This window comes from Xiphophorus maculatus, chromosome 22 (assembly GCF_002775205.1).
Source record: "Xiphophorus maculatus strain JP 163 A chromosome 22, X_maculatus-5.0-male, whole genome shotgun sequence".
Classification (NCBI taxonomy): domain Eukaryota; kingdom Metazoa; phylum Chordata; class Actinopteri; order Cyprinodontiformes; family Poeciliidae; genus Xiphophorus; species Xiphophorus maculatus.
This window is the reverse complement of record NC_036464.1, coordinates 19,790,196-19,818,121: the sequence shown is the minus strand read 5'-3', so window position 1 is coordinate 19,818,121 and position 27,926 is coordinate 19,790,196. Positions and strand designations below refer to the sequence as shown.

The following is a 27,926-nucleotide window of genomic DNA, read 5'->3' as shown; positions in this document are numbered from 1 at the left end:
ATAAACACAGAAATAGTGCAGCAGACACAAGCTCAATGTTTTTCTATGATGCTCTCAACCAAACTGAAGCTGAACAAAATGAATGGATGTCAGCCAAAAATGGGGTTGTACCAAGCAATAACAGCAGAGGTGCTAATAATTGTGCCACCGGAGATTTTGAGGAAAACAGTTATTTCTTAACGCTCAATAAATATACTCAAATTGAATGTTGGATTTCAAAAAGAATAAATACATTTTAAATGATTCTTCTTCAGTAGAAGCGTAATTTACATTAGCAACGTGTTTGTATCTGTAAAAGAAAAAAAAAGGTCATGGTTGGGTCAAATGCCACCTTCTCACAGCTTAGATCTGTTTTCCACCTCGAGCTTTAAGGCTGCCAAGGTTACCAACACACCAGAGGTTTTACGTGGAGTTTCCCACCCACATGACCGTGAGCGAACACTTAATTTTTAAACAGAATTAAAGGTCAGACCATCAGCTTGCACAAACCGCCTGTGGTGTTGTTTCTTGACGGACGGGGACTACCTGCAGGAAGCAACAATGGACAGATTTCAACAGTGTTTTAAATGAGGGGATTATTACATAATACACCAACTTCAGCTTTTGAAATGGTTTCAGACACATCGCTGCAATTAATAGGAAATGGGATGAAAGAGGACGCCTCCGAGCTAATTAATGCAGATTAGGGCTCAGTGTGTGAGCATGATGTCGAAGCAAATCATCAGGATCACTGAATTCATTTCAGCTCCTCTCCGTTGTGAATGGGAATTGGCTCTGATTGCTTTGCGTTTCCACGGGTGATGATGGATGTCTTTGCTGAAAGCGGCGTTGAACCTGCGACGCGGCGCGTAATAAAATTGCTGACTCCCGGTGACGACGACAAGCCACTGTGACCCCGGCTCTGTGGCGCCCGCACGTGCAACGCGAACGGTAGCTGGTAGCCAGATGACGGCTCCATAATTGCCGCTCGCATGCAGATTTTATACCTCAATTATCTTGTTGGAAGCTCATTTGGCACAGATGAGTCAAGACAAACGCGTGAGGGAGTAACGTGCGCATTTGGCGATCATAAAAGCTGCCAGAAGAAGAGAAGCACAGTGAAGAAATCCTTAGAATCCAGCTCAATGTTGTGTTCTTGTTTCTGTTTAAAAATGAGCAAAACGGAGTCAGAGTTTATACATCAGGGTGACAATTACAGAAGCTAATCTTTCTGTTTTTATGAGCGATGAGGTTTTCAGTGCTACTGGGCCTTCTTGGAGAATTAGAGCTCTGTCTGTCTATTTCAGCAGGTTTTCTGTCGCGTTACAGACAAAAAGAAAGGGAAACAAGGAGACCAAAGAACTGCCGGGGGAAGTGGATACAGTCATTTTTCTGAGGAATGGAGCAAGAGTCACCGACTGCGCTCTGAGAGAGAGAGCGAAGGACTGATGAATAATTAAACAGAGGAAAGAACAGAATCATTTTATGTTTTTTTGTCCTAATCGAAGATTGATGGACGTTCTTGGCTCTTTTATCTGCCTGTCATTTACTGACTGATTCGCTCTGCTCCTGCTCTTTATATTCTACAATAGGAACTGTATAACATGCACTTTTTTACATAACCAACCGGAGGGGCGATTCACTCAGCCACCGAATCCTTTTGAAAGGTCAAATGTGAGCAGTCAAAGTGCTGTGTCTTGCAAACATAGTCAAACTCCTTGAACCTTTTAACATTTTTTTCCTGCCGCTGCAGCAAACTTCTATATACCTTTCATTAGTGATTTACACGCTAGCCCCACACAAAGCAGCTCATAGTTGTCACATGAACGGAGACGCACATGGCTTTGAATTCTCTGCATATAAAAATCTGAAAAAGTATGGCACGCATTTGTATTCAGGCCCAGTTGGTCAATACCTCGTAGAATTACAGGATTGAATTTTCACTAATTTCACTAAACTCCGATGTGGAGCCGCACAGCATTCTGGGGGATGTAGGCAGAGAAAAGACCTCGCAAAGCTAGCTAAGGAAGGTGGGTGGTATCAACTAAGTCTCCTACTCTTTGGTTACCCAGCAACTCAATCGTTCTTTGGTTACCCAGCAAAAACCTGTTGGGTAACTTGCGCAGCAGCTGTTTTCAGTTTTGCCACCGTGCCTCACAACTGCTTAAAAATATAAAACAACGGTGTGAACTGAAAGAAAGAAAGAAAATGAGTACAACAACTCGAGAGGAAACTGTGGATAAAACAGGAAAAGGCCATGTTTTATCCACTGTTTGACAGCATTTCAGATATTTAAAACAAAAAAAAAACTATTAACTATCAATATTGACTGATATAAAATCCTCTCCCCCCTGTCCCAAGTCCTTTGCAGCCTCTACATGTTCTGCTCCAGGATTAGCCTGCATTTAACCATCTTCCTGTTATCTCTGCATAGCTTTCCTCATTGTCTCTATGTCCCGCAGCTTGTAGCAAACATTAATTGGGACTATTTTCTATTTTCAGATGATGGATTGAATCGTTCTCTGTGTTCCCTCGAGGCCTGAGGACGCAGTTTAAACCTAACATCCTTATTCCTGACCTGTTCACTGTTTTTTTTTGGCGGCTTACATGATCCTTTTTGTTCACTAATGTGCTGCAACAAACCTCTGAGGCATTCAGAGAAAAGCTGGAGCTATAACGCGATTAAGTTAAACACAAGGAGACTAACTGGATAATTTCTGGAAGATTTAGTTATAGGATATCAGATTAAAAAAGAATAAATAAAAATGCACACCACACTTTTCAGACTTCTATTTGTAAAACATTTTCAATCATTCTCCTTCCACTTTGCAAATTGTGTTCTGCTTTGCTTTGGTATAGTGCATGACGCAAAAAGCTCGTGGTTGTAACAAACAGAAGGGTCCAAGCTATTAGTTTGTTGAAACATCTTGTAGTTGTTTGTTACCGCAGCCTGAGAGGGGTGACGGACCAAAGGGACTCTGACCCTCAGGTCTATTGTCCATTAAAAGCAGCGTTCCTAGGCAACAAGCAGAGCATCTGGAGTCGACCTCATATGCCGCTTTCATTTCCACAGAAGGTAATTTTTTTTCAGGGGTGATTAAAAGGACAGAGTCTGCATTACGGTTGAAATTGGACAGTTGTACTCTAAAGTAGTCTTTTATGCCTTCAAGTGCTTTTTTCTCATCAGCCTTCAAAAAGTATTTGCCACGAAGGTTGTGCTCTCATAACCTTCATACTCCATGTTTTTTGGGGGGTTTTTCTACACAAAACCTGGGTAAAAAAAAAAAACATTGCGGCTTCTGCAGCTGAACAAGTGTTGAGGTTCTAACCCTTCATTCGTCTTATTTTTCATAGATATTGATCTCAACTTCTCGCTTGCAGTGTGAAGGGATCAGCATCGTCCCAGTGTGTCGCCTCTCAGTGCTGATGCATGTGTTCATGAAGTGTCTCTGTCAGTGATAACATGACTGGTCAGCAGAAGAAGAAATCATTGAATCATTGCATTTAGATCAATGTTCGTGTTACATTCTGACGCCGTTTTGCATTACATCCACACCCCGAGCCGGCAGGACGGAGTGTTGATTGTTGTCAAGCTGGAGGCACCGAGTGCTTATCTTTGTCAAACACATTTCAAATTTTGAGTTGCAACTCAAAATGGGTGAAAAAATAAAAGTGGCCAAAGTCTGATTCATAAAGAAGGGTTTTAGTTTTAGGTAATTACTTGTTTAGGTGGAAAAAATGCTCTCAGACATATTGGTGGTTTGATTCAACAGAGCGTCAGAGGAAACAGTAAACATCCCATCTACCTAATAGAAGTGTGCGATATTGCAGATTTAGGTACTGATCTGATACTAAGTACATACAAGGCGGGTATCAATACTTTTTATACAAGTTTTATATATCGTCAAAGTTCAGGCCTTAAGGTGTTTTGTTTCTTTCTTTGAATTATTTTATTCAACTTTAGGTCAGAATATGGACAAAGTTATCTACAAAATACTTCCATAACATACTAACATGATTTTGTGCCTTTTCCCCAAATAAAGTGCAAATTATAAGAATAGAAAAAATAACAGTTTTTGAAGTAGACTTAAAAGATTAAATAAGATTTCAAGATGGAATCTGTTACTAAAGCATCGATCTTTGCACACTGGTATCAATCCATCCATGCATGCACACAATTCCTTACAGGGCCAATTTAGTTTGACAAATTAGCATAGTCGTGTGTTTTGACTTTGAGAGGAAGCCAGAGCCGATGGAGAAAATCCACACCAGCACAAGGAGGACTTCTCAGAACCCAGGACCTTCTTGCTGCAAGGCAGCACTGGTAAAAGTTAAAATCCTATTTTTACAATAATTTTTTTTTGTGGCTTACAGATGGGCGTGAAGTCCTTTGTGTGTCTATCACTTTGTTCCAGCTGCAGATTTGGCACCATTTCGGCCTGACAATCCCCCAAACACACTTGTCATCTCTCTGCTTTATTTCAGATGTATAATTATTCATCCCGGTTCTGTCAGTTTGATGCATCTATGATTCATGGCACATGTTCTGTGACAACACCGACAATGCATTTTGTCCAAAACTGATCTTCTGTCAGAGAATGTTTTTGTTCCTCGTGGAGTCTAAGAGCTTCAAAGCAAAAACAGCGATTTAATGAATGAGTAGAGAAATTATGATTAAAACACGCAAACTTCTTCTCATTCCATCAGTTTAAATTCAAGAGCTTAATTCACAGACTTGTCATGGCTGACAAGTCTGTGTATATTCTCCCCTGAAGTGGAATATAGAAGCGAAGCAACGTGAAACGTCCCAAAGCAGGATTAAAGAATCAAATAGAGAATCTTTGTAAAGATGTGCCACATGTTCTCTTGTTTTTGTAAATAGTCCAAACTCACTGTCTTCATGTTTTGACCTTCAAGTAATAATTGACCACTATGACAGTCGTATGCTAGAGGTTTGATTATACTAAATGATCACAGTAAGATCCGAAGTAAGAATGGGCCGACGGAATTACAATAAAACTTTGTTTTCTGTAATCTTTAAATGTTTTTGCTATTTTTACATACATAATCAAATGAAATATATTATTGCTTAATATTATTAGTAGTATTAGATTATTAGTATTATTATACTATGACAATCAGCAAAATGATTGTCATGGCCACTCTGCTCTCAGACTCTCCATGACGACAGCCAGTAGCACACGCAGCACCCTTACTTAAAGAAGGCGGCCTGCACCACTTTGGTGCATGCAATCAACTGCAATCTTTGTAGATTGTGTGCAACACGCCCACTTACTGCGGTACAATTTTTTTTTTTTTTTTTTTTTAGCTTATGCAATTTGGTTCTCCTTATTTGGATTCTTTACAGATCAGGCCCCAAGATGTCATGCTTGATTCACTTCATTAAACGCCTTCTGTCCGTATCGCAGGTGTAATTTTTGCCTCCTGTCTTCTGGAGCTCCTACTTTGAGCTTGTGTGTTGAAGTAAGAGTCAGTGCGCCTGTCGTCTGACTGACGCAGACCGAAGCACATTCAAACAATGAGTCTGCAGGGATTTTTCTTTTGACAGTAGAGTCTTTATGAGGATGCAATAAATCTCTGAGGCTAGATTTACAATTTAGTTTGTGGTTTGAGGAAGCTAGTATCTTCACTTGCTTTGAATCTGGAGTTTTATCATGTAGTATGTATTCTACGTCAAAAGGAATCCTCTTGTCCTTTACAGATTAAATGAGCGCGATGGGAGATTGGTTTCTGCTTTAGCAAACGTGAGCTCCTCCTCATCGTAAATTAACTGAGTTGGTTCGGCCGTTTGTCAGAAAATTAGAACATTTTTCATAAAGAATGAGATGCCAATGCAATCAAGATTGCTGACCAATCGGAGAGGCTAAGCCTCATCTCTGTTAAAGAAGCGGACAAATCTCTACATACAACCTTATTAATGAGGACTTGAATGGAAAAACAAGTAGAAAAGGATTAAGTATGTAAGAAAGTGATTTTAAAAAAATCATTTCATTAATCGAGTATTTAGTCAATACAAATATAACTTCATGAGTTGTAATTGATCTCAGTAAATATTCAGCTTGATTTAAAGTTTGTAATTGATAAAAATATTGTGTTTCCTTACGATGCATGTGAACATCACTATAAATCTATGGATATATTAATTTGCTGCACTACATCAACTTTTGACGTCTTACTAATTTATGAAGATGCGCTTTTACTGCATATAAAAAAAGCCTCGTAATTGTGTGTTTAAAGAGGCCTAAGAAATCTGAGCATACACATTTATTGATGTTATATATGTTTCTTGCATCATGAGAGAAATCCTCTTCTATTACAACCTCCAAACAGCATAAACACTTGGAGAGCTGCATGTCCTTCCCACTTCCCCCACAGGAACACATATATGCAGTCGCACTCCGCAACCCGGCGTCCATCATGTTGTTTGTCACAGAGTGCATGGACAGTGTTACTGTACGCCTCAGATCCAGACGCATACCGATGTGAACAGCTTGTTTCTGGAGCTGAGACTTAATGGTTCATCTGCACCCGGCAGCAGCAGCAACCCATGAATCACACTCAGGGCTACAAACACACAAGCCGGCGTCACCACAGAGGCGCCGGGGTGACAATAAATTTTATTTAGTTGCCGTGTTATAAAATCCATAGAAAAGAAGCTGTTTCTGTTCTAAACTGTTGACCACAAGTGTGTGGGTTTCAGTTTTGCCGTTTCTTAAAGTTTGCCGCTGAAGACTGACGACTCGGTGCAGTCCTGTTTCCAAATGGCAGATTGTTCTGGTTCGTTTATTCCAGCTCTAATGTTTCCCCGTAGCTGACCTCTCAATTCCAGGCAGCGATTTTTATGACGCGTCAAATAAACACCAGGCAACTAAAACGCGTAGGAAATAGCTTTATTGACTGTCATTAGCAATGAGCTATTAGTGGGCTTGTTGCATAACAACGTTATGTATTTTAATTTAAAAATTGACTTGTTTGAAGTCTTAGACTTAGTAGCTACTGTATCTTTTTGTTTGCTGTGCTAAAGTATTATTAGGCAGCTAATGAGAATCAAACACCCTTAAATAATGAGCAAATCTATTATCAGAGCGTCATATCAATCAAGCAATCAATTTTATATATAAAGCACTTTTTATACTAGAAGGAGCTCAAAGTGCTGTACAGATATAGATTATTATATTCATAGATTTTTCTCTGGAATGTAAGTATTTGCACAAAATTCACCTGTTTGAGTATTTTCCAAAATATTCAAAACAAGAAGCAGGTTTGGAAGCTGAAATCCCTTGAATGATGCTGCTTCACACTCTGCCGGCCGGTTTGCCAAGCAGCCAATCCAGGAGCTCCACTTATTTTTCTTGGTGTTGATTGGCTGTTTCCCAAAGAGCAGAAATGAGGAAGACTGCAGACGTTCTGCTGCAGTGACGGCTTCCACTGCGTGTATTGATGCATATTGAGATATGTCTGTACTATTAAAACAAGCAGTTATAAACATTTTTAGGAGGATTTATGGATTTGAGCTATTTGTGAAAGACTGGGGTTTCTTACCTCCACCACTACTGGTGGATCTAGTGTCATAAAACTCTTTTTTTTGTCACTGTTGGTAAATGTGAGTATTTTTAATCCACTCAAAATCATTGAAATAAGGAGAAGGGCCAGGGGATTTTCTCCCAGTGATTCCAATGATTCATTGGACAGATATCAACATTAAAATACAGAAACATTTAAATGTCTACCATTCAGCTACGTAGAAACTCAGCTTAGTGACAAAATATATTATCTATGCTGTCCAATCATTAGTTATCACAATTTATTTGCATAAAGCACTTCATTCTTAAGACTAGCATCTTTAACTCACTGCAAATGTCAGTGAGGAGGTTTGTTTTGATCTCTGATTTTCTTTGGAAGAATATGGAAAATAAACAGGTAAATTCATTACCCCTAATAATATTTTGCGACAAACCTGCCTTAGTTTCAGTAAAAAAGGTCGGCTGCCGTTGCTTTGTCGATACATTGAAGTGTTATATAATCCATATTTCCTGACTGGTTGCTAACAAGAAATCAATTCATTGTATTGATTTTCCAACGCTTCTTTCTTATCAATTAATTGCTGTAGAGCAGGAAGCTCATTTTAAACCCAGTGAAGCGTTATGGTGTAATTTCATGAGTTGGATTTCAGTTTGCAACCTTGTGCCTCTAATTAATTTGACACAAAAGTCATTACAGCCTCGCTCAGCTACTTATAGATTAAAAAAACCCAACAAAACCTGTTTGTGTATATCCATTTCTCTGGCTGTGTCAGACCTGCCTACGCGCATGCACTGCTAATTGGCAGCAGAACGCATTTGCTGAAATGTAATGTGCATTTAAGCAGAACAAAAGCAACAAACATAAATTATGCAGCTTGACCGAACGACTTTCTTTCAGTTTTTCATCTCTGTAGGTGTACCTGTAGACCGGCTTTTATGTCTTGATTCTTCTAATTATATTGTGTTATTTTCAATTATATTGTTGGAGGCAGGCAGGATTCATGTGGAAAAGTGTTTTATTTTTAATAACTACAAGCCAGCAAATATGGAGCACCCAGAGAAATCGATTAACCGAAGGTCAAGATGAGGAACAAATTCAAACTGGTGAATAGTAAAAACAGCAACATGGAAAGAAACGACAAACAGCAGAAGGTGTGCAGCATGGGGGGGGCAGTAAGGAGGTTTTCTGCAAACTACAAGGGAACCAGGAAGCGTATCTTCCCTGTGAGTGTTACAGCTGGAGTGACGAGGTTAAATAATGAATAGTAAACAGCTGAGAGGGGAGCAGTCAAGTGTCAGAGAATGACAGGAAGCAACAGTGAAAGACTGCAGATTGGAAACAGTTCAGACGCCCTAAAAGGCAACGGGAGGAGATTTGTTTTATCTTCCTTTTTTGAAGACCCAATTTCTGTCCGACCAAATTGTTTACTTCTCTTGACTTTAAAAGTCACATAAAAGCAAAATTAACAACATTGTAGATGAAAATATTTCAAAGTTTTGTGGTGATGAAACATTTCTTTTCTAATAGAGAGCATAAAAAAATCATCCAATTTTTTTTATGATTACGAAACATATATTTCTTTCATTTCTACAATATTAGAAAAGAAAAATGCATTTTTTCTTAGTCTTACTTTTGGCTTAGGCCTTGAAGGTCAAGTGAAAGCTTTTTTCTGTTGTTTCAGTTTTCTTATTTAACACAGCAAAAGAAAGCAAAATATATTTAGTTATTTTTTCTTGTCCTTTTTCTCCCTCTCTCTCTCACTCAGTCTATGCACGGCACAGACTGAGCTCACTGAAACAAACATTTTCTGACATCTCAAATTTTCTCCAGGTATTTTTTGCAATGCCTTTTCCTCCCACAAAAAGGCTGGTGCTACCAGCTGCAGTGGAGATTAATCAGCTGTTTATTTAATGAAGTCTGGCTCTACAATACGTATTGGGATTTCTTTTGGTAAGAATTAGATCTTAAAGAAACAAACAAAAAACATAAGATAAACCTAATCATGAAGGGTTTTCTCACAAGACAGTGAAGTGAGGAAGGGACGAGAAGAGGCTGCAGTGATTTCCGAGACTCCCAGTGAGTATCGAAGTTTATGCTAACAATCTTAACTAAAACATGGATTTGAACCTTGAAATTTCTCTGAATGATTATTAATTGACTCCTGATTGAAACGTTGTTCTCAGTAGGCGTTATAACGCCACACTGAAAATTACACAGAGGTTACTGTGAATATCTTTAATAAGCACAACATGCAGTTAAAGTATATTTCTGCAACTTCTGCTCTTCTTATCCTCGTCTCTCAGACCTGCAGGTATGAACTGAGATGGGTTTTTTTTTTTTACAAGCCCAGTTCAGAACACTTACTTTAAGTCCAATTAATGAAAAAAACACGCTACTTCCTGTTAGCAAACACGCATAATAAAAGCGGCCCTCCTGAGACTCTGTGTTGGCCACTCCAGCCTCCTCGTGTTCCTGTACTGGTTTTGTCTTTTGCCTTGGCTCCGTTTCTGCTTATTGTTGCGGTCCCCCTCTTCCAGACGACTGTTTATATTTTAATACAGACACATTTGGAAGAGACGCTCATAAGTAAGATAAGAGATGACACAGTAGTGACTTCTTGTCTGTGCAAAACAAACTGCTAAGAGATGGTTCCTGCGTTGCAGGAGAGCAACATTTTCCTCAATATTTTAGGATACGGCTTAAATCTCATCTAATCTCTCTTAGGGAGCACTAGATAACCATAACATGCTTATGAGTATAGCAGAAAATGTGTGTTTATGTTCACACTTTGTAGCCTAGCCAGTAAAAGCCTGGGAGAATTTGTGACTTAAAGCAGAAAACTCGTTAACAAACACCTAATTCTGCTCGTTTACATGGAATGGGGCAATTTACCTTGGTGCGTTGCAGGGGTAACCCACGGGAGACTCGTCTGAAGTCGTCTTTATGAGGATCTTTGAGGCAGCGAGGAGATGTTGGAAAATTAGATCCAGCTTCATCACATTCGCTCAAGTGAAACAGCTTTTATTGCATCGTGAAGTGTCTCGTTGGCCCCAGCGCAAATAAAGCCTGACATAAGCAACACACTAAGATGCGACAGTTAGACTTAATCAGATTTCTAACAAACTATTTGCCACCTGCAACCTGTTGGGAAGATTTGAAAGTCACTGAGAAGTGTGCAGCAGGAAAGCATGCATAGATGATCTCGGCAGTGGAAGGGACTGATGGGGCTTCATATCAGATCGTTAGATGATCTAATGTATTAGAATCTATTTCCATATTAATGCTAATCTGGTGTTTTCACAGCATGAATGCTTCTGAGTACTCTGCTGGAATTAACACAGAAGAAGAAGGAAAAAAAATCCCCTGCAGACAGTGAGTAAAAATGAATAATGGGACGGTTTGGGAAATGCAACAAGGTTCTTAACACAATGGCATCGAGCAGAGAAGAGGAAATAAAACCTCTGTTATGAGAATCTAAACGGTCTTTTCATGGAGAAGCTGGACGGTAGAAACAAGATTGTATTTATGTATTTTCTTTTTGTCACTCTTATGTATTTCACATCATCATTTAATTGCAGTTTGCAAATGCAGACATCAGGTTTTTTTATTTCTTAAGGGACGAAAGATAACCAAGCCAACTTGTCACTAGGCAGAGAAAGTAATTGTAGATCTGTTAGTTCAATTTAACAGCGACAACCAGGCATGTTTACTGCTAAACTTTGAGGTATAGGAAATCATTTAAACAGAAACTGTATGACTCCACGAAGTATGTTTCATACACACACACACACAAAAGAAAAAAAAATATTCTGTGCAACGACTTACTCCAGTAAGATGAGACCAAAATTTAACATTTTGGGCGACATGAAAAATGTTTGAAAACTAACACTATAAATCACCCTGAAAACGTATTGACTTTGTGTTTGTCTGTCTGCTAAACAAATGCATAGAAATTAGAAGTTAAAAAATACTTAAGATCTGTTTTTTTTTCAGGATCTGCATAAGCAGAGAATCAAAAAAGGATGTTTGACAGAAGCAAAAGTACGTAGAGCGACTAGAATGTAGGTGCATTTCAAAGCCAGAGTTGAGTAAATATTACTTGGTTTTGTAAAGGTTTCATCATTTGAATGTTTATTTCATGATACTCTTTTCATTTTTAAAGTTGTGGAACAAATACGGCCTGGTTAAATGTCAAACGCACCTCGTCACACATTCAAATGTCTTAAGCTGAGAGAACCGCGTTTTATTCAGTTTCAGATTTTTGAAAGCATTTCCTAAACCCACCTCCTAATCTGTCTGTCTCAAACTGGTGTTTAGCATTTCAGCGGGGGTGTGAGTAATGGCCGCATAATTAATCACTGAACTTTTTTTGTCCTTCTTTCGCTCCTGAAGCTGTGAAGCGATAAACATCCTATACGTCTTTCCTGACAAGAGGTCTAAACTTCTAAGCCTCCGTAGTCTGTCTGTGTTATATCTTCTTCTCCGAGGTAATGGATGCTCAGCGTTTGTTCCAAGTTTTCACGTTACTGACTGGAGGAGTATTTCAGTCCAGTCCTGTAAAATGAAGAGTTATTTAAGGCCTGGGTCGCAGAGTGCAGTCTACATTGTGCGCACCTCTCTGCCGTTTCTGTCAACACAGGAGAAAATGGACCGAACCTTTTAGCACCGCTCTTACTGATTCCTTCTGCTTCTTTTAAAAACGTGTATTTAACCACTGCTGCCGCTTTGTTTCCATTTCTTTCAGAAGCTCCATTTAAAAAAATGAATGTAGTAGCGTAAAATATGGAGCCTAAATATGCGGTCATATCCAAGATTTATTGTTGGTTTACATTTCAGACGTTTATGCAAATAAAAGTTACACCAAAATGTGTACACAATCCCTTCTAAGTAGTCTGGGGGAAGACAATTATTTGTCATGCTTTAAAATGTCTGATCAGTGCATTAAACAGAGCCTCTGACTGCTGCTATTTGATGTAAAACATCGAAATTTTTCATAGTATGATCCAGTGAATCTAGAATCACAAACATAATACGAATCTGAATATAATATATTCAGATTCCTCGTGAAGATATAACAATAAAACAAGACATTAAATAAATTCTGATTTTGTTGCAGTAGCAGAATTTCAGATGGAAAAATGAACCGTATGTTAAAAACAAGTCGTTTTTTCTTAAACAAAATCACCTGTGCTACTTTTATTCACTCCTAAAATCCATCTCCAAGTAATGTATCTGACCTAGTTTGAATTTGTGCTTAACTTATTAAGTTTGATCAGATTTTTAAAGAAAATTATTTTAATTGAATCAAGCAAAAAAAGCTTACAGTTTGTTTTCAAGATCAAGCAACTTGATTCAGAAACACTAAAATGCTTTGCTGTAATTGTAAATAGTTGGAGTTAGCCTTATATATATGTGTATATATATAATTTCATCATTTCATATTGGTAGTTCACATGTTTTGCTGTTTATTTTAACAATGGCACATCATCACAATGTTGCAGTTAGCACAGTGCTATGCTAACTTGAATAACTGGTGTTTACTGGCAGAGTTTTGTTTCTCGGGGTAAGCATACAAAATGTCAGTTTAGTTGAGGTTTTCTGTTGTTTTTTAACTCCTCGGTTGTCCATGTTCATTTTTGCCCTGCTGTTAGCAGCCTGCCTTGTGTAAGTCCTCTTCTTTTCTTTTGTGATTCAATTATTTATTATGTTTAATGAGTCTCCAGTCTGTGCTTTGATCCCGCCTTAAATCCACACCTAAATGGATATTTTAAGAATAAAAGTCCCCTGTTAGAGCTCTAACTGAATAGTAAACCCACTAAGCTCTTATTTTTCCAGTAATACCCTGGAAAAGGCTCCATCTCTGACGTATGACAACACATCATAGTTCACATTGTGCAGCCATGTACACATATCGGCACCTGTAGAAAATCCAATTAATTCATCTTTTATTGCAGCAGCATGATTTGACACTGGATATTTCAGAAAGAAATGGCAAATTTAATTTGAGCGCATTGTACGAGAGGGGCAGGAAATCACAAGATCTTTTATCTTCTACCTGCTCCTTTTCAAACAAGTGGTGTATAATTGCACGTCGGTTGGCATGACTCTTATTAGCTCTAAATAAATAAATAAACAAACATTATGTGGGGAGGAGAAAAAAAAGGTTTGCCACAAAATCGCTGGTGGCAAATCTATTGGCATGATCCATACCAGCACCTTTCTTATAAACGTAATAAAAGAATTTAAAAAAAATTTGTATTTTACTTTTTTACATTGACAAGAGCTGTTTCCTAGGGATATGAACCGAACTCCTTTTAGCTGTTCTCCACTAAGCAGGCTCTCTGTCCAAGGCTGCTTTGGACGGTTGTTAGCATTTACTGGACTGTGCTCAGAAGATCCGAACAGATCAGCAGGGATTCTTCGACAAGTGCAAAGAACCCGATCAGAAAGAATAAATCAAATTTAAAGAGAAGAGCATCAAAGACAAGAAACAGGGACTGGAAATGTTTTCATGCTGTGAAGGAACAACGGGATGCTTTAACAGTGAGAACTTCACAGATCCTTTACCTGTGACAAGTGTTTTCTCTCTCTCTCTCTCTGTTTAGGTACACTAAGATGAAGACAGCCACCAACATCTACATCTTCAGCCTGGCCCTTGCAGACGCCTTGGTCACCAGCACGCTTCCCTTCCAGAGCGTCAACTACCTGATGGGCACCTGGCCGTTCGGGGACATTTTGTGCAAAATGGTGATGTCCATCGACTACTACAACATGTTTATCTCCATCTTCACTCTCACCACCATGAGCATCGACCGCTACATCGCCGTGTGCCACCCGGTCAAGGCGCTGGACTTCAGGACGCCGCGGAACGCCAAGATCGTCAACGTCTGCAACTGGATTCTCTCCTCGGCCATCGGGCTCCCGGTGACGTTCCTGGCCTCCACTGTCACCAGTAAGCACGAGCACATGGTTGTTATGAGCAAAGACACTCAAAGGAACATAGGAAGCTTTGTTTGAGACCGAAGATATCTAAACAACTGGTTATGTGTGTCACGTAATTTAATAAATGCCGTGCACCCTTTCTGGAAGCAACAAATAAACTAAGATTGTGAAATGGCATGGAAATGTACTTGAAGCGTATAATGTTTCATTGCAAAACATTTATTTTGGAAAGCTATTAAAAGAGGAAAACAAGGTTTTTATCAAATCTAAATCCAGTAGTAAAATAAACCCCGGAAAAGCTATGATATACCAATATTTGGGGGCTCTGCAGCTACTTATTTCTGTATTTAACAGAAATTAATGAATAAACTAATCTGCCTTTTCCCACATCTTGGCCTTACAGCAGTCCTACAAGCTCACCCACGATAATGCAAAACTAGGTCTGCTGATTAATACTGTGAGGAGAGAACAGCTTTAGGGTATGATATAATAAGACTGTAACTCCAACACAAGAATCAACATTATGGCCGCCGGCAGAAAATCATTGACAGCAGAGGGTCAACAAGTCAGCGAAGACCTCTGCAGCAGGGAACTTGAAAAGAAAAGTCAGTAACCTGGTGCAGTAATTACATTAGATGAACTCTGTGTTTTACCAACAGCTAGTCTGACTGAGAAACATTTACTGGACACAAAACCTACAACCTCCTTGATTATATACCTAAAGAATTTGTGTTATGTAAAATCTGCAGAGCGTTACTGGCTGGAATGTCACCAGGTATATTTCTGAATGCGTTTCTGCCTTTGGTTTGGGCAGGATGGCCCACAGAGTCCGACTTTGAACAATAAAACCCTCCAACACAACAAACGTGACAGACGTTAGTTTGTACTAACTTCTCCCTACAATTAATCATTTAGTCGTTAGCATCTTCCTCAAAGTTAGGTCTGTCACAATAATCAATTCAACGCATGATAACTTAAAACAAACTCAATAGTTTCCATTGGCATGAATTATTGTTTATCTCTTTTTTTTCTCTCTTTCTACCAAAAACTGGATGATAAAAGTTTTAAGTTTTGGTGTTTTGGTCTCAACTAGCCCTTATTTGGAAGGACAATTTTGTTTACAGAGATTTCAAAATTAATTTTATTTGTTGTCAAAATTAATTAGATTTATTTTGGATGTTTCAAATGTCTTCCAGTTCCAGTGTTAAATGTTCAGCAGAATTTGTCAGGTAAGGAGTTTTAGGGAGTGAAGGCGAACCAGTAAACGGACGGTGGCATGGCATCTTGCAGTTTATTTTCTCTTATTTAGACACGAGTGAGCAGTTCACAGGTGAGACATAGATATACACAGGAATCCAGCAACAGGCAAGAAAATGACTCGAACTTAAATACTACAGGGAACAGGTGAGGGGAATAGCTGATCAGGAGACACAGGTGACAAACATGAGCCAGAGCCTGGAGAATGACCTAAATTAAGAAATAAAACTGACATCCGACAGAAAACTAAACCCATGAAACAACACATCCCAAAGCACTGACATCATGACAGAACTTAAAGTTTGTCGATCTTTTAGAATGTCTTCTTGCATTATTACTTTGCCATTACCATCATATTACTCAGAAATGGTCTCAAAACAACAATATTATATCGCAATAATTTCTGGAACAATTTATCGTCCAGAAAAATGTGTTATTGCTACAGGCCTACTGAAAGTGCAAATTTCGTCTAAGTTGTTAGCCTGGAAAGAAGAAGTTGTCTTGCTAATGTTGCAGTTCTCATGGATCGTGCATGACCAAATCACGTGATGATGTCATCGAGCAACTTCTAGTGACTTTTACAATAGCCAATAGCTACTTTCCTTGCTGAGAGGTTGACACCAGCATCCAGTTTCTGTATGGAGTTCAGTCCATTAGCACTGGACTCAACAAATGACATTTCTGAAAATTGTTAGATGAAAATTTCTCATGTCTTTGAGACACAGAGATGATTTTCATTAAAAAATAACAATTTAATCAGTGGTTAAAGAAAAATTTTAATAAGGTGCTATTAAAACTTGTCTCAGTTGATGATTATTCAATGATGTAACTTATAGGTTTAGCTCCTTTAATTCTTTCAGTGGAAGCGTTGATAATCAAAAACAATAAATATAAGACAAGTACACACAAAGGGTTCATAAACGACGAATTTATGTTGACTAATAACTGTAAACACACACCATTTTGAACAGATTAAACAGGGCCTTAATGAGCGCCCCTCTAGCACAAACATTGCTGTGAGATCTAGTAGCCTCTATCTATAATATAGATTTCATAGGAGGGCGTTCAGCATGTGAACAGTTGCTCGGCAACATAAGTTGGCATAAAATAAGCTTTTGATGTTTCCACATTTAATGGTTCAAGCTGAAGTTCATGCTTCTGAGAAGTGCTTGAATCAAGCTTTGTTGAAAAGAAATAAGCAATTACAAGTCTTTACTTTGACCAAGAGGAGAAAGAAATGTTTTATTCACTGTACTCATATTTTGTGCCACAAAGTGCCCCAAGGTCACTTTAATGTCTTTCTCTTTTTACTGCAGCTCTGCAATATATTGAGCCTTACTAGAAATAATTGTGTATGCCTAAGATACATTTTAAATACACTCTTCAAAGAAACAGTAAGTAAATACAACTGTTATTCATCACACTTGCAGGATATTCATCCAGCTGTTTCTGTATTAACAAATAATTACAGATCAGACACAAAAAGATTTAGATTAGATCCCCTAAAACATTACTAGATATGTTTTAGGGCAGTCAAAATATTCTCAAAACTCAACTAAATATGTAGTACTTTATTTATATATATATTTTTAATGAAATTACACTAAATGTATACATTTTTAATGCAATTGTTTTCATTATGTATTCAGATCACCCATCCATCGTCTACACCGATTGATCGTTAGGGTCATAGGGTCGCTGGTGCTTCTCCATCTCCAGTGCTCAGTGGGCGAGAGGCGGGGTACACACACTCTCTTATGAGAGACGGCAAGGAGGAAAGCTGCATAAATAAGAAGGGAAAGTAGCTACAGCTGTTTTCATCTCACCTCTAATTTATAATTTTAATGATTCCTTCTGCAGAATTTCAAATAAGCCAGCAGCCAAAGCGTCGGCTGGAGTACGCTGTGCGGTTGCACAGTGTATGTACTTTGGAACCTGGGTTACTCTGAAATTTTCTTCGTTCACCAGTGGAGATTAATGTCCCTTTAAAGGTGACAGAAGGGTGGAGGGGTCCATGAAAGCTGTCCTCCCCAATGTAACAGACACTTCCTTTAGTTAACATGATGTCATGTATTCACGCATTGAAACTCCTCTTCTTCCTTCTAACCTGAAAGTGGGTTGATGCAGTGCTTTCTGGGATTAGAAGTTTTTATTCCAATCTCCTTGTTCCCTGTACATAGTTCAGTTTTCCGTGGCGTCTCAACACAGTAAAAGAACAATTAGGAAAGTTCTGCATGAAAATTAGTCCACACACTAGCTACATAAAAAAATGTATGGATTAAAATCTCTCAGTTACTAGCATCATGCACAGATCTCAGAGGCCCAAAGAAGCAAACCCAGCAGCCTACTTAAACTTAAAGGCAAAAGGTACCAGGACTAACGGAGGGAGAGGAGTGGCTGCCATGCAAAAGAAGGATGAACAAACTGTTGTTTGTGGTGCAGGTGTTGGATGGATGAGTCTCCAGTCTCCACCAGGAAAAGTCATTAATATAGGAACAGACATTAAAAAAAAGAAGGGAAACTTGCTGGGTAGGATGAATGAGTCAACACAGCAGAAGGAGTGAAAGTCAAATGCAGTCTTGCAGGAATTTCACAAAAGTAGAGCAACGTATGATATGATAGAAAAGAAGAATTGTCCAATGTAGTCGAATCAGGACAGGGTGATCAGGCTAGTCCTAGATCACATAATAATTGGTTACTGTATTATGTTTTTATGGTGTGAAGCGCTTCGAACTGCCGTGTTACTGGAATTTGTTAGAGAAATAAACTTGACATAACGAGCAACCTGATTCTGGGGGACAGTGCAATGAATTGTGTGGGTTAATACAGCCCAACATCTAACATTTATTTTAGATTTATCCACTTGTATCTTCGGCATCATTGAACTTGGACTTCAAAATCACTCCGAGAAATAAAAATGGACCATTTTAACTTTTCTGAGTACACAAAAAATTCATTTAAGGGCTAAAAAAAGTGTGACATTCAAAACCAGGCAAAACACTTCTGAGAAAAAGTATTTAAGGATATTTGTCTTTCTGCACAGACGCCAACATTATCGACTGTAAGCTAGACTTTCCCAGCCCTGCATGGTACTGGGAAACCTTAATGAAGATCTGCGTGTTCATCTTTGCCTTCATCATGCCCATCCTCATCATCACCGTCTGCTACGGGCTCATGATCCTGCGGCTCAAGAGTGTCCGAATGCTGTCGGGCTCCCAGGTAAACAAACGTTTTTTTTCTTTGCACATTTAAAGAAAGCTTAAACGAATGTTCTTCAAAGCAAAACTCAGATCTCACAGGCTTTTGATTACATATGATTTGAGGATCGGCTTTTATCTCTTTAATGAATTAGTTATATTTTAAAGAGTAATCAAGCACAATGGGAGACTGTCTGGAATGAAATGGCTTGCTTACCTCCTCCTCGTGTAGATCAGGTCTCCAGAGCCTTGTTGATGACCTAATTATTCCATTCAGGTGTGGTGCAGCAGAGGCACATCTAAAAACTGCAGGACAGTGGACCTTGAGGACTGGAGTTTGCCACCTGTGGTCTAGAGCATGCCTTGAAATACAGTCCACTCAATAAACTCCAGATAAAACAATTAGGTGAAAACAGCTGAAGCAGGAGGCTGTAATTTAGTTTTAATTACATGCTTAGCACTCACTCTAGCTTGGCTCCTGTGTTTTATATAAGAACTTTAGTTCCTTATTATTAAAAAAAAGAGAAGTAATTAATGAAATCTTTGTGATTGCCTCAAATTAAATGATTTCTCTGCTGCATTATCTGTTTTTTTGTTGTGCTCCCATCCCCCCTACGAATGTGCCACACAAACCCGCACAGGAAAAGGACAGGAATCTTCGAAGAATCACCCGCATGGTCCTGGTGGTGGTCGCCGTCTTCATCATCTGCTGGACCCCGATCCACGTCTTTGTCATCATCTCTGCTCTGATCAACATCCCCAGCTCCACCCTGCAGACCATCACCTGGCACTTCTGCATCGCCCTGGGCTACACCAACAGGTACGAACCGCGCCGAACCCCCAGATCTGTTCGCTGTTTGTCGTTTCTAACCTTGAAGTCTTAACTCAGATACAAACTGTCCCACAAGGCAAGTAAGAATTGATCCACTGATGTTTTGAAGCGTCTTGTTTTAGATGGCTCCTAAAACTGGGTGATAAAGGATGCCGATTAGGAAAATAAATAAATAAATCAGAAACTCTCGGGCAAAATGCATGGTTTGTCAAGTTGTGCCTCTCAGTTTTTCCACAACCCAATGTAGTTAACATAAATAAAAAGTAATGCTTAGGATTTTCAGTGAAAGTTGATTTCGCCAACATTTGACCATTTCTCCTGTCCTCCCATCCCGCAGTAGTCTGAACCCCGTTCTTTACGGCTACCTGGACGAGAACTTCAAACGTTGCTTCCGTGAGTTCTGCACCCCGAGCGCTTCGGTGCTGGAGATGCCGAACTCATCCAGAACCGGAGCCACCAGCCGCAAGGCCCCAAGGCGTGAACACAACGGCACAAACACGAGCGAGAGATCCAATCAGCAGGTATTCAACAGCAGAAATAAATCTTAAAGATAAACTTTTTAAAGCTTTTCTACTAAACCGTCACTGTCTATGCCTTTGCCTTTCGTTGGCACAAAGTCAGAAGTTTGCAGCTCGGTGAGACAAATGGAGGAGGAATCGCCCAGACGTGACACAGACATGTTTTTATTTCCCTCTCTGCAGGTATGACTAGCCTTGGAGGGGTCGTCGGTGGACTCCCGCTGTTGCGGAGGAGCTGCCAACGACGATCTCAACTCTGAAGTCACGCAGGTCACCACAGGGCTATAATTAGTGCACGAAAACCACACAGGCAAGCCTCAAAACACAGAAACACGGCCGACACGGGGGGAGCACAGATCACCTTCGCCTCTCCCAGCTTCTGTAGTTCTGCTGGAAGTCGGGTTGTAAACCTGCGACTTCATCCTTTGCGATTCGAAACAAATGATTCTGCCTTCAAAGAAACAAGACATTTTTAAATTCAAGAATCATAAAAAAAAATCACTTTTCTAGTTTGAGAAGGACTGTATGCTTTACAGGTAGAAATATTTCCTGGTAACAAGACAAAGGGATTGATTGATCTATAAAACCACTTTTACAGCCTGGTAATATGGTTCTTTCTGCCTTATTAATCCTAACCCTCGGCCCCAGCTCTCAGCTTATCTGTAACGCTTTATGATGAGCTAACAAATCAAGTGTTTGCCTTTGTTCGTTGGCCTTCATGCCACTTTTCCTCCAGATGTTCTTTTGAGGATGGATTTGGCTGAAGATTGTTGGAAAGAAAGGGTTTGTGTTTGTCGCTGCTGGAAGACTGCGTGGTATTTTGGCCTTCAAAGAGACTTCACTGGACGGGAGGTGAAATTCAAAACGATTTCCCTCCGCTGCGCTTTTCAAAATGCCTTTGTACGGCTGCGGCGTTGGTGGGGACCTCACCTGGACAGTTGACACCGACCGCTCCGGCTTCAGCCACTTCAGGGCTGCTCCTCCCGTTGCCGTACAGCAGTCATCCCGTTTCCTCACCTAAGATGTCACCGCGGTGGACGAATGAAAACTGGAGAAATTTCTGAATGTACATAAAGGGAACCATTTGTGTTTGTCGCAGTGAGTCATTCTGCCAAACTGTGCTCCAAACCAGCAAGAGGACGCGTCTGCCTGTCTGTCTGTCTGTGCAGCCTGCACAGCATGCCGTTTTAGTGCAAACACGTGTCTCTGCTGGTGTGTGATTAGCTGCTGTTGAGCAGCCATTACAGCAGCTATAGCTTTTATATGAAGGAACTTATAGTCGAGCCAAACAGGAGCGTACAGCACATTGTGTTAATTCTATGTAAATATGCTTGTGCCGACATGTCGTGTATCTACATGTAAAATGCCTTGTTCAGTCGCTCTGCTTGATATTCTCTAAACCATATATTTTTTTTATAAAGCTCTGTAAAAGAGGAAAATCTTTCTAGATGTAAACCTGTGTAAGTGTTCATCTGCTTAAATATATGTGGTGAATGCAAACTCATGGAAATTATCGTCACCAAATGGAGATTTGTTTTTGTTTTTTCTAATCAGATGTGTTGGTAACTGCAAATGTTTTCAAATCGATGTTGCAATGTGACAAACTTTCTGCTTTGAGTAAAATGCGTTGCTGATGTCACTTTGCGCAGATAATTGGTAAATTTTTACTTGCACGGCTTTTCAGGCATCTGTAAAAAAATAAAATAAAATGTCAATTGTAATTTCTCGCAGATGGCTGAAAACATAACGGCTGCCACCATCTATATAATCCATAAACTGTATGTTTGGTACTTTTAGATGTCTAAGCTCGAAAAGGCAGAGTAGCGACATGGAGCAATCAACCCAACCGTAGCGGCTTTGTTTGATTTGTTCTTCAGGAAAATTCAGAGCAACTCAGAGGAAAACAACTGGACAATTCATGCACCAGTACATAGACACAAACTTAATCTGGTAAGTTTGCAGCACCCCTAACTTTATTAAAGCACATGATATCCAAAAACAAAATCTTACCCCAGAAGATCCAGAATGTCAAATATCATGAAGATTTGAGTTTTAAAATTGTGAAATATAGGAAGTTTTTTGCAAACAAAGTTTACTTCTGGCTATAGCTACAAAGTTAATAAAGTTGTATTTGAACAAACTATTTGAAAGAAATATTTGCCCCAAACCATAGACATGGTCCTTAAGGTAGGGATTATAAATTTTGCAAACATGATTCCAGCACTATTTCTGCAACGTGGAGATGTTTGTTTTGCAAAAGCGGAACAACAGATTGGGACAAAACTTTGTGGTTGAAGCGAATGGCAGAAAATTAAATATGCGGCAACTTATGAAATATCAGGAAATTTGCATTTCATATAAATTGATATAACTCATGAATATCTAAATCTCTTTGGAGTATTATTGTGCAAATCAGTGCTTCAGTTTACACGTGAAACCATAGCGCATGTTGACATTGGTGCTAATAACCTGTAGCAATTTTTTCCTACAAAAAATCTGTGATGGAGGCATGAGTTTGTATCAGATACACCAGGATCACACCAATAAGAATTTGGTGACTTTTTTGTTGTTTGGAGTAGCTGTTACTACAACATTAGTACTAGACTGATATGGATGCCCGTTCCCAGAAAAGGGTCCAATCAACTTGAATTCCTGCATATTTTTTAAAAGGTAAACAAACAAACATCAGTGCAGGTTGAACAATAGGAAGCGCTGAAAGCAAGAAGCTCACAGCTCTTCAGAGCAATGTAACCTTGCTGTCAGACAGTTTGATGATTTTTAAGCCCAAAACAATTTTCTTGGTTACTGGTGTGGGTTTTGCTTCTCATTGGGTTAAATTATGGAAGAAACAACCTCCAACAGGACAGACATGAGACAAAGAGAGAAAACGGAGAACTGTACCTGCTGAGGAGAACTTAGAGTACATTTACATGTGCCTTTTTTCCCCCAGCTTCACTATGACAATGTAAAGACGACAACATAAACTGAAGAAATAATGACTGAGATCTTGTGGTAAGACAAAAAAAAAAGAGAAAAAAATATAGTTTTCAAACATTTTGAGATGAGTAAAAATATGACGCCTTCGGCTTACTTCAGCTTTTGTTCTTGTCTAAACTGTTGTCAAAAGGAGAGGTTTAAAATCAATTTCTTACTTTAACCATAGAGGCACATTCGAGCAAAATTCGGACAGTTGTGTTTCTATGATTTAAGAGGGTTTTTTTTTCATTTTGACTAAGAAATACAACATAATCACATTTGAAAGACATGTGGCAATCTGAAAGCCTGACCTCTCTTTCCCACTGATTACAAACACATTTTTATTTTCATACAAGTCTTACTTTATTATCTTTGTTAAAAGGCAGACAAAACCTCCACTTATTTTTTCTTCCTAATTGTATTTGTTTGCTTTTGGATCCCATTTGTTCATAACTTCAGAAGTAAATTTTATGCAAATGGAAAAACATTTGACTAGGATATATTTTGGGGATAAAATTAAGCTTTTAAGGTTTTTTCCCCCCCAATAAAGTCTCCTCTATGCCTTTAAACAAAACATGTCTTTCAACATTTCTTTTCATGTCAAACTAACTTTCAAAAAGCATTTTTCACAGTATTTCAACTCAATTTTCATGTTCATTCCCTTCAACATTTCATGCTTTATTTCCACTAGAAGAAGACATTTTGTCAATATCTACCTTTGTAGTTGTTTTTCTTTGTGTCTAAAACAGAAAGACTTTATTCAATGAAACTTGTATTTAGCAAGTAAAGAACTCAGCCTTTAGTTAGATATTAAATTGCATCCATAACGAAACATGTCGATACTTTGTATAGGACCAGCTTGAAAAGAGATTTTCTTTTCTCCGAGGGAAGCAGATGGAGCATGAGCGAAACGAGGACCCTCAAGGGATAATATGCTGCTTTCATGAGGCCAATACTTGCTTTTTGAACAATTAATCAGTAAAATGTCCCGCTTTTTAGGACATAATTTAGATGATTTACAAAAAGACATAAACAAAAATATAGCAATAATAAAATAATAAAGACAATTCCCCACACAGAGCTCTGATTGCCGCTCACGAACACAAAGCTACAGATTATCGCTACGGGCCTGCTGCTTTCTGTGAATAGTCTAAAATATAACATTGTTCCTAAATTATTGCTTCTGTAATCAGATGCACAGACCTGAAGCTCGAAAGGCAGCAGAAGCTGCGCGGCAGGAAAATAACATAACGATGTTGCGTTTGCATTTACTTGTAGCACAAGGAAGACAACGACTGTTCATTTCTGAGCCATTTCATCTGCGACGCATCATGACTTGCTTGTGTTGTGGTAAATAACTCGTCCCGTGACTTATTCCATGCCACGAGATCCAGTTTTGAAGCTGCATTTAATCTGTTGTCCAGACACTGGTGTCTCGTTAATGGATGCCATTCTAAGATGCTTTATTGATATTATTATGGAAAAGAAGAGCAACTATAAATGTCACTGAATGTCTTTCTTTCTTGCGCCTGAATAAACGATGAGCTGTTCTGAAGTTTCAGCGTTTGGTATAAATTTATGAACGTGGGTCTGCTCTCCACCAAACACACGATAAAAAGATCTCTGTCTCTGGGTGCTGAGATATGAAGAGGAATAACAAAGAACGATATCAAAGAGCCGTGGAATATATAACACGTTATAGGCAGTGATGCTGTGGACTGAAGCAGGTAAACGTAGATATATATATATAGAGAGAGATATAGATAAAACAAGTTGAGGACAGAGTGAGGTTCTGAAAGAAAAAAAAGATAACTGGTAAAAACTCTGTTGCTTTCTGAATTTGAATTGAATTTATTTTTGTGAGCTGAAGACTCAAGTCAGTAGAAAATAACTTTATTTCAGACCAGTGTGTTTCGGCTTGTGGCAAACTGACGAAGGACGCAAGTGGAAACGTGTTTCTCCTGAAATCGAGTCGTTTCCTAGTAAGGGTTGTTGGAGTCTTCACCTCAACACTTCTTTGATCCTCTCCTTCCACCTTGGGAGTTGGTGAAGTTGTGTAAGAAACCTTTTGGTTCTAATTGAAGTGATTTTGCTGGAGAAAGATCACAAAAGTAGTTTGTTGCTTTTTCTCCCATTTTCTGGTTGAGGTTCCTGGAAGACAATATGCTGATTTTGATTCAGATAAGTCAAAGGAAAGAAAAGAAACTTAAACGTTAATTTTTAAAATGGGTGGAAGAAACCTATGCAAAACAACTGAGTCATACTCCCTAGACTTTAATGGCAGAAGCAATAAGTTTGTTTACAACACTTCAAGATTGGATTTCTTGTTTTAATTCAGCCACACTGGAGGATTTGACTGAATGAAAAGCTTGTTTGAGGTCATACCATCCAGAGTTTGACCAGGACACTCAAAGACCTTCATTTTGTCTTCTTGCCATTCAAAGTTGGACTGGCTCGTCAGTTTTAGATCTGAATATCAAACCCCAGTCCTGCGTTATTCAGATGCGTCTCTGATCCAACAGACCAGAAGCAAATGGCTCAGTTACCTTCTCAGTGTACAGCCTCATTCCACAGAGTCCAGTCAGTGACCAAATGATTTGACTACAGCGTGTTGAAGCAGAGACATACTTAAAAGTCCCAGGATTCTGGTCGTTGAGAACTGGAGTTTGATTCCCCTTTCCTGGGTCTTTGTCCTGCTGCATTAATTTGATGTCCACAACTGGTGGTCAAACATTTTCCTCTAGCATTTTATAGTAGAAATCACAGTTGCATCAAACACACTTCTAGAAACTACAAGATGGTCCCAGACCATAACACTACCTCCACATTAGGTAAGATGTTCATCTTTTTATGACATTTGTGGACTTCCACTTACATATATATATATATATATATATATTTTTTTTTTTACATAGATCTGCTTGTCTGAATCCCATTTTCGTCGCAGCCTCTGAGTCGGGCTGCGTGTCATCGGTGTGACAAGACCAGATGAGACAGTCACATTGATTAGTCATGTTGCCAATCCAACAGTTTACTCCCGAGGGGAAACTAATCCTAACTAATGCTAAGGTTTCGATGACAAGTATTGAAAATTGTAATTTTGGCAACAAATTGGACAAGATTCACATTTACGCTTTTACGTTTTAAGCACTTTGAATTGCCTTGTTGCTGAAAATGTGCTATAGAGATAAAATTACCTTACTGCAATTTGTTGACAGACCATGACACTGTAATTCAGAAAGGAAAGGACAGCACTGCAGAGCTCAAAGTAAGAAACAAACCCCAAAAGAAATGGGAACATAAAACCTTCTATACCTTCTTACCTAGTGTGCTATAATTTAACTTTGAGCTATTTCAGAAAACTGGTTGATCTGATGCTTCACACATGTTGGAGAAACGCAGGCTTCACCTGGACAAGATTTAGAAAAAAGGTCTAATGGAAAAATGTAGAAATTTGCTTGACAAACTTCTGCTTAAATGTTGTGGAGGCCAGGATTATTCAAGAGACCCATTTAGTACATTTTGGAAATGAAAGGAAAACGCAGAGAAGAGAACACAATTACTCACATGGACGTGCAAAAGCATTTGAATCATGTTCCCAGAAGTGAGAAAAAGCTTTTCTTGATGTGCACAAGTGGCTCAACGATTCAAAGACTGAACAAGCACTTCTGAGAATTTCAATTCTGTCCTGAGAAATGACATAAATAAACCTTGGATACGCTCAATATCCCAAGATCCCGTCTGCGTTTTGGTCCATCTTTTAACATCGCAAACACAGCCGGGAAATCTTTAGAGATTCAATTTCAAGTGAAATATTAAAGAATTAAGTTTCTTGTATTCAGTATTATCCCTATGTTTTAGCTTTACTCTAACAGATCTGTCTTTGTGCTCAAAGTCACTGCATGCGTCTGGCTTTGCACAGAGACTCAGATGTTTCTCAGCTAAAGCATATTTTCAAGGTGCAACAGAGAAGATAAACTTCTATTCTATATCTTTTCTGCATGCAGCACACTTCAGTCCATCTCAACAGATCTAGAGTTCAAAATCAGTGGTTACAAATCGTACAGTTGAAGGTCACTCAATTTGAAAAGAGCCTTAATTACGTCCTCTGTCAAGACTGGGATAATATCTGTGAAATAATTCACCCATTTTATTTGATTGACCTGCTTTGTTAAAACCGTCATTAATGCATTACAGAAAAGGGCAAACTGAATGAAAATGTGTAGCTGCATAGATTCTACAATGTTATTCACAAATTAAGCCACGAACGCTACATAGAAACTCATCAGGCCCTCGTTAACACCTACGAAGGCATCCAGAAGGTTTCGGTTTTTATCCGTTCATTAGAAAGCGTTGTGCGTAATCTGTCTTTCTAACAAAGATGAGGTTTTGCATATTTTCCATCTCCATATCACTAAACAGCTTTCTAAAGACAAAAAAGAGGTCGCAGTATCTTTAGAAGTGCCTGAAAGGCATTTAGTGCATTGAAATATAAAGACTTACAACTCTGCCTGTGTTTACTGCTGCCATGGAGACGTACAGCATCTGGCCTAATGAGAGCTGGCAGCCTGATTACTCCTGTCATAGCAATTATGATCAACGGCTTGCTGGCCGCGCTCCGCTTCTGCTCGACAGCGCTGACATTCAGACTTGCTGTGAAGGCCCTTTCCTCTTGTGCAG

At 39.0% G+C, this 27,926-nt stretch overlaps 1 protein-coding gene across 1 annotated transcript in view; it reads left to right on the top strand.

Annotated features, from left to right (window-relative positions):
• LOC106699769 (delta-type opioid receptor-like) overlaps nt 1–24,801 on the top strand; it is a 32,111-nt gene extending 7,310 nt beyond the window's left edge. The window contains exons 2-6 of the mRNA XM_014470680.2: nt 14,130–14,476; nt 18,767–18,942; nt 19,562–19,740; nt 20,090–20,273; nt 20,454–24,801. Of these exons, the coding sequence (XP_014326166.2) occupies nt 14,130–14,476; nt 18,767–18,942; nt 19,562–19,740; nt 20,090–20,273; nt 20,454–20,459 (892 nt within the window). The 3' untranslated portion in view covers nt 20,460–24,801. The remainder of the gene's footprint in view (nt 1–14,129; nt 14,477–18,766; nt 18,943–19,561; nt 19,741–20,089; nt 20,274–20,453) is intronic.
• Nucleotides 24,802–27,926: the final 3,125 nt, after the last annotated feature.